Source organism: Oncorhynchus tshawytscha, linkage group LG05 (assembly GCF_018296145.1).
Source record: "Oncorhynchus tshawytscha isolate Ot180627B linkage group LG05, Otsh_v2.0, whole genome shotgun sequence".
Taxonomy (NCBI): Eukaryota; Metazoa; Chordata; class Actinopteri; order Salmoniformes; family Salmonidae; genus Oncorhynchus; species Oncorhynchus tshawytscha.
The window spans coordinates 54077342-54085396 of NC_056433.1; the positions used below are offsets into that span (position 1 = coordinate 54077342).

The window sequence follows — 8055 nt, forward strand, 5'->3', positions numbered from 1 at the left end:
TGGGGAAGCTATTGTACGCAGATGATACTGTCCTCCTTGAAGAGAGTGAGTTTTATTTGCAATGTACAGTATGTTGAACACTGGCACTCTCTGTTTTACCAAGTGGAGATGAATGATTAACCAAGATAAAACCCAGATAATGCACTTCAGAAGAAAAGGGTACAATAAGAAGTATTCATGATTTCTCTTTTAAGAGCAATGACCCTAAACTACACTAACTTGTATAAATACTGTACATTGGTTTCCTTTTTGATGAATGTATGACCTTTGAAGAAGGTATAAAGTGTTTATCAGATTCCGCAAGTAGAGGGTTGGGGTCTGTAGTAAGTAAACAGAAAATATGTGAAGACCTTGAACTGTGCTGCTGGAATCTGGGGTTTTAAAGAAACCAAACAGCAAACTATATTGATGAATAGAGCCATACAATGTTTTCTGGGTTTGGCCCCAAGCCTTGCTATTCAAGGAGTCATATGTTGGGAGTCCTGTGAAATAAGACCAGAGGGGTGAAATGATTAGGTTATGGAACCACCTCATCAATATGCCAGAGGACAGAAAAATAAAAACGTTTTTTAACTGTGATAAAACACCACAGGTCCTTGTGTGCCCAGTTGAGAGCCGGGATGCTGCCTCTGGCAATTGAAGTAGGAAGGTTCAATGGCATAGATGAAGAAGAGCGACTCTGTACTGTCTGTGATTTAGGGGAGGTCGAGAATGAACTGCACATTTTATTTTATTATCCTTCATATGATGATTTGATGATGATACTGTTTGATAAAATGTTGCAAAGAAAACAGGAACTATTCTGGATTAGAGATGAAGAAAAACTTGAATGGCTATTTAGGAAATAAGTATTCCTGTTTGCAAATCTTTCCTCCAAAGCTTGGAAGATACATACATGTTATACTTTAAATGTTTTGTTTTTCTCAACAGTCTTTCACTGCCCTATGAATGTATATTTATATACATGTATGTATGTGTAGATATATGGACATGATTATTGTATTTTGCTAGAGTACATACAGTGTTTTATAAGCCCATTTGGGCATCCTGAAGATGCATGGCATTATAATAATAAAATAAATCAAATCAAATCGACAATACTGACAGCCGCAGTTCCATACTACTTGTCAGACATAGAGAACTGATACTACATACTCGTTGTTGGGGTGGGAATGGCGTGGGGTGTCCATTGGGTGACTGTTGACCATTTATTTTGATTCCTCATGTCTAACCCATTGTTCAAAAAAACGTTGGTTCAAATCAGATGGTAGGTACTATAATTATTAAATATTATATGAATCCGATAAATTAAAATGGTGAATTTGGGTGCAATCATTTAGCTTCATTTCTCAGATCAAATTACATTTCAGCAAAATAATGTTACAGAAACAATTTCAGAACAATCTGAGATGGTGAGGGTCATGGCCTGCTGAAACGACATGGAACGACCCTAATGTTTTTTACTTGTCAAAGTGTCCCCCTGTGAAATTTTCACAGATAATGACTAACACCCGATTACAACCCTGGGTATTAGTCATTATCTCCACTTCCCTGTTGTTGAATGGAAGTGGGATGAGGAAGATGCCATGTGTTTGTGATGCATTCAACAAAAGTAGCAGATTGGTTATCCAGACTGACTCAAAACAAGCGTATTGATGCTGTCACGCTGCACTAAACGACGACAGACTTGAAAGACAGCCTACAACATGGTAGAGCAGAGAGACTTTTCATTTTGAAGATGTTTTATAACTGAAGATCTAGTTTAGGCCTATTCTCATGGAGTGCTTGTGTTGATGTCACATTAAATAGAAGCCTACGTTTTGAATTGAACCTGCCTCCCTGGGTCTCTGTACCATGAGATCCCTCCTAGCTCTCCCCAGGCCACATGCATGCAACTGAAGTCGATGAAACGGCCACGTATCACAATCATATCCGTAGACAGAGATGCTGTTATAAGTAGTAGTCATTATCTCCTCTCCTGTCTAGTTTGAAGTACAATGAGGCGAGTAACATGCTGTGTATTGAACATCTTTAAATAAAGTCACACAATATCAAGGGTGTGCGTACATTTCTGCCACAATGATACTCTGAGTCACGTCAAAGTGACCTTGATGTCAAAGGGGAGCATCCCTGCCACTGTCACACTTTGTTGTCATGAATCTGCGTAGGCATGAGAAGTTTGCCTGAAGTTTGCACTTTGAAAACTGTCGAGATTTCATATTTAGCTGGATCAAAGCTGTGGTAGAGGGTGTGATTCACCAGGAGAGGGAGGAAGTAAGATACAGAGTGGGTTGTTGTTGATGGAAATGCAAAGTCGGGAGGAGAGTGTCAGGAATTAATAGTAGGCTTTAGGAATATGAGAGTTCGTTTTGGCCCAGCTCTTAATGGACTCAAAGATAAGCACCTTCTGGTGCTGCGGGCAACATGAGAGTACATTTAATTCCATCATGGACTTGAAGATTGGAATGTGTGTGTTGTTGGAATGGTCAGAAGAGGTGGAATAATTTGACAGGTATCTGGAAAATTTCCATCAGAGGAAATGATGATGGGGGAAAAACAAAAAAACAATTCTCTGATGAGAGGAATCACGGCAGATGCTATCTACTGTATACATTTAACCAGGCAATCAATTAATCCTAGGAAGCTTCTGAATGGATCTACGTTTCAACAATGAAAGTAATTAATCTGCAGTCCTCCCTGCCATTTATGGCAATCAGTCAATATGAATCACAGTTATTCATCTCATGGGAGATAAAGATGAATCCTCCTTTCCTCAGTGAGCTGCTGAATGCATCTCAATAGGATTCCTCCTCAGACAGTCTCCCAGTATGGTAAATCAAGTGTTCTGTCTTTCTTTGCTCTCTAAAATCATCGTCCCCATACCCCGTCCTCTTCCCCATCCCCATCCACCCTGATAAAAGAGATAAGTACCTTACTAGAATAGGTTTTATGAGTTGGCTTATTACCTCAGGAAGTGCCTCTCGACTCCATCTCCACTCGCTCCTTCAAGTACTGGGGAGAACTTAATAAAACTCTCTTCATTTGAAATAAAGGTTATGACAATGTGCTTTGGTATTCATAGGCTGTCTCCGTGACCCATTGTACTTCTTATATTATTCATGAGCCTCAATATGTAACATCATTAGTGGAGAGATACTGCACAAGTCTAGACTGTAGTTTACTGATTGCACTTTCAATCACGATATTACCAATTTATATTTCTTAGATGGTTTGCAAATAGTTTGCTCATCATGAATCTGAATGTGTTGCTAAGCATTGCTATAAGGCAATGTCAGCATAAGTAGAAAGAGTGCTAAAAGTCAAGTGGAACGTAACAAAATTATAGCAAACACATTTTCCTATGGATATGCATTGGTCCCTGATTCATTGATAAATTGCTGTAAGTGCCTGTGAGAGGAGTTAACAAGCAGACACTGCAGCCCTTGATGGCAAGGTGGTGTCAAAGCATTTGATTTGTTAGGGGTTAAGGGTTGACAAAAGAAAGAATCCTCATCATTTCTCAGGCTGAATGTTTGGTAGGGTTTGACAGATGTAAACACCAGAGTTTGTCTTTCAGTGCAGAAGAAGAATAGCCTGGTGAAATCAGAATTAACGCTACGTGTGTCACGTTCTGACCTTAGTTCTTTTGTTATGTCTTTGTTTTAGTATGGTCACAGCGTGAGTTGGGTGGGTTGTCTATGTTAGTTTTTCTATGATTTGCTATTTCTGTGTTTGGCTTGGTATGGTTCTCAATCAGAGGTAGCTGTCAATCGTTGTCCCTGATTGAGAACCATATTTAGGGAGCCTGTTTTCTATTGTGTTTCGTGGGTGATTGTTTTCTGTTTTGTGTCTACACCAGACAGGACTGTTTCGTTTCGGTCATTCTTCGTTGTTAGTTTGTTTAGTGTTCTTATGATAATAAATTATCAATATGGACACTTACCACACTGCATTTTGGTCCTCACCTTCTTCCACCAACAACGGCCGTTACAACGTGAGAAAGAAAGCCACATTCCTGTCTGCATGCTGAGAATGTCAATGAAAGGCAGGGGTCCCCAAATACATTCAGCCACAGGCCGATTTTTCCTTGAGCAGATGGTTGGGTTGCCAGAACATAGGTATATATAATTTGTACACCGCAAATTAACTGCAATAATCCCAAACCGATATAGTATTTGACAAAAACAGAATATTTTCAAACATTAATTATATTGCGATACGATCACATATGCCTCTTTGTTCATGCATGGGAATACTTGGTATATTTTTGCTCAGAAAACTTTGGGGGAATAATATCAGGCCGCCTATTGGTGAACCCTTGTTCTAAGGTACTTAACAGCACAATTAGAGCCACTTCATCACTGGAGCCCTAAACTGTAGGATCTGAATTTGATCACACTGTTGCAGGATAGCTTTCCTGCAATGCAGGACATTTTAAACTTGTAGTGTATTTGAGGTTTAAAAAGGCTTCTGAAGTTTGTAATTTCCACTTTGAATTTTCAGACTTAATTTTCCCTTATGAAAAATGTATTAACCCCTACAAAATGTCCATTAATTATAATCCACATAATAATTCACATTTCCTGTTGCTGCGGGATTATTTTCCTGCTGTAGAGAACTGGCTCAAATGAAGATCATGCATGTGTATACCACATCCCCATCCATATGCTCTGATTTCAAACACGACCCAATTAATCAAAAGAGGATGTTCAAGTTGACTGGTTTATTTCTTAGTTCTACATGATGCACTTGCAATTTTACTAAAATCTTATTTCAATCTTTACTAAAACAGTTTATATAGCTAATGAGATCAAGGCAACACAATTACAAAAATGGTGAATCACATTAGTAATAGTATAGCTCTTGCAATATAACCTTTACAGTACATGATTTCACAGAGACTTGTTCACATTCCACTGAAGGTTTCGACTATTTCATACTTTTTTACATATTTCCTTCAAACTGAATTATTAATATAGATATATGAATGGGTAGGAGGATGATATCCCATAATAAATTCACTTTGTATGGCTCAAAGCAGCGGCTCAGTGTGTGTGTGCAGCTCACGTTTAACAGACAGAGAAAGCAAAGACTGTAAACAAGGTCGTCTTGTTGTTGCAATGTAATGCAACTTTTCTACTCCTTCAAATCTAAATAGTTTTCTTACATTCTAGTGGACACACTAAGAGACCCTGACCTTGTGTACAACAGTGTGTAAGACAGTGACCCACAACTTGCTCTCTGTATGTTCCTCTGATCAACTATTCAGCTCTATCACATATACAATATGTTCCCACCGCACTCCTTTATTTGTCTATATCAGAAAAATATATATTATTTGGAGTAAAAAATACTCTACTAATCGGTTGCTTGCACACACAACAAAGCTTCCTGGAGAGAGACATTTGCCAACATGGCTCTGGCAATAACAATAACACCAATCAAAATGATATAAAATGAACCATATCAACAGATTATAATTGAGTCCCTGTTTTATTTGATGATTTAAAGGATCTATACACCTACAAAGGACAGTTATAGCATAGGAGGACATGACCAAATGCAATAACAAGGTACTAAATTGCATGACAATAACACCCTGCACAGACATTAGTGTGTCTGAATAATCTCTTGCATCCTATGGACAGTCTCATCTATTCATCATCTTGTGAATACAATATGAAGCAGAAAGTGTGTTCTGTTGAGTGCAAATGACCCAATTCAAATGATTGAAAACAAATGGATAATTGATGGAGATCATAGGTGGAATGGCGACTTGTGTCTTATCTGGCAGGTACGAAGCAGAAGGTGACGCATTATAGTTTGAACTCATTGAGACCCCTGACATGAGTGCTACTTGTTACATATTCATGGCAAATTACGGGAAGGCAGAGAAGCACCGGAGGAGACAGATGAAAAACACATCTGGCAAAGAGAATCTGAGTAGGGGGAAAGAAAATAGGGCACATCCTAATGGGCATTCCTTGTGATGGTGCTGTTCCGTCAATCACAACAAACGAATTTCATGAAATGCCTCAAACATCCATCTGGACCAGCACCATGTCAGGGGGAGCCTCTGCCACCTTGGCCTTGCGGGACAGCAGGTTGGCCAGGCTCCTTGGGGAGGGTGTGGCGTGCAGCAGCAGCTCTTTGAGGCCTGTGCGGTACTCACGACGGATTATGCAGTACAACACAGGGTTGAGGCAGCTGTTGGTGTGAGCCAGACATACAGTCAGAGGGAAGGTGTAGTTCTGGGCGTTGTAATATGCGTTGCTGAAGTGCACCACGTCAAACTTAATCAGCGCACCCCACAGTGTCAGCGCCTGGTTGGGCAGCCAGCACAGAAAAAAGGACAGCACCACGATGGCCACCGACTTGGTGACTTTGGAGCGGTGCTTGTGGCGGCCTTCCGAGCCCTCTGAGCTGGTCGCTCCGCTGATGCGTTGGCTCAGCACGAAGCGCAGCAGCAGCAGATAGCACACAGTGATGACCACCAAGGGGATGAGAAAGCCCAGCAGTACCTTCTGTAGCTGGTACAGCCCCAGGAGCAGCTGAGGGTCCCAGCTGCCCGACTCAGAGAATCGCACCAAACACAACTCCTCGTCGTACAGCTGGGCACTGGTGGAGTAGATGGCATGGGGCAGGGTGACCAGCAGCGACACTACCCAGATGCCCAGGCTGATCCACTTGGCACCAGCCGCCGCTGCCCGCCTGCTGTGCATCTTGAGGGCCGTGGTCACCGCGTAGTACCGTGCCACACTCATGGCAGTCAGGAAGAAGACGCTGGCGTACATGTTCATGACGGTCACGGAGCTGATGATCTTACACATTACTTTGCCAAAGGGCCAGCGGAAGTCCAGAGCCGTGTCAATAGCCCAAAAAGGGAGCGTGAGAACAAACTGCAGGTCTGTGAGAGCCAAGCCCATTACAAAGCAGTTGATGGAAGACTGCTTCTGACTGTGGCGTGAGTGAAGCAAGTAGAGTGCCAGAGAGTTCCCCACTAGCCCCAGTGCACACACAACGGAGTACACCAGAGCTATCATCACACGCACTGTGATGCTGGAGCCATCGCCCTGCAGATCCAGGATAGATTCCTTGCTTAAGAAATACAGCCAGCACCGCAGCGACAGGTTACCAGTAGAGCCACCGTAACCCAGTCCAGCATTATCCTCCAGCACCTGCTCACAAACCTCTGGTGCCAGGGTCTGTGCACTGTCATTCTGTTGCATGGCTGAGTCATTCATTCGCAAATCCCTCTGCATGGCATGTTGGAGACGTGTTATGCTCAGGAGTAGAAACCAATAGGAGGAGATGCGATATTCATGATGAGGGAAAAAGTTGCCTAAATGTCATTTTGAACATACCTGTGCTATTTAGTTTCTCTGTGGAGCTGACTTTTAGCTGAATCCAAATTTATCCTCCTCTGTATAGGTGTCTCTCCTCCTCCGCCACGCGTATCGCCTCTAATTCACTTCACTCAGCTCAGTGGGTGCATCTCGCATTCTTTTATAGATTCCGCGGGCGCGCGCAAGGCTCAGGTTCAGGCTCGTAATCATCACCACAGCTTCTAGTCTGTCTCCTTAAACAGCTCAGATAATGACATGGTCGTCCTGCAATGTCTGTACACATATCCTATTCATCATAAATAAAGCTCAATACTTACTGACATTTCATTTAAATCCTGTTTGCTGTGTGTCTTCAGTTTCTTTGGTGTGTGTAAAGGTGTTATGAAATTAATTTTGGATTAAACAAAATAAACAACACGTTAATTCACCTGCGTGGCCGGTTATGTCCACCACTCTTAAAACACTTAAATGGGGAGTTTGTTCTATTCAAACATCACAGTTGTTCATCTTGCCCTCTCAGACGATTATGACTCACCCTGAATAAACAAAGAGACAGCAGCCTTGAATCAAGAGGTGTTTTCACTTGTACTGTTACTTTCTGACTACTCTGAGTGGGAAACATGCTGGAACAGAGAGTATAGGGACAGAAAAGAGGCAACGCGCTCACTATGGACATGTTACTGCTCGGGATCAAATTGGACAATTGGAA

At 41.8% G+C, this 8055-nt stretch overlaps 1 protein-coding gene across 1 annotated transcript; it reads right to left on the reverse strand.

Moving 5' to 3' along the window:
* Positions 1 to 4729: 4729 nt before the first annotated feature.
* LOC112251798 (relaxin-3 receptor 1-like) lies at positions 4730 to 7471 on the reverse strand. Its single transcript, XM_024422737.1, has one exon. It carries the CDS (start codon positions 7260 to 7262, stop codon positions 6036 to 6038), a length of 1227 nt encoding a protein of 408 aa, XP_024278505.1. The 5' UTR covers positions 7263 to 7471; the 3' UTR covers positions 4730 to 6035.
* Positions 7472 to 8055: the final 584 nt, after the last annotated feature.

Coding starts and splice junctions, on each gene's coding strand:
- LOC112251798 (XM_024422737.1), bottom strand. CDS start 7,262: ATGCAGAGGGATTTGCGAATGAATGACTCAGCCATGCAACAGAATGAC.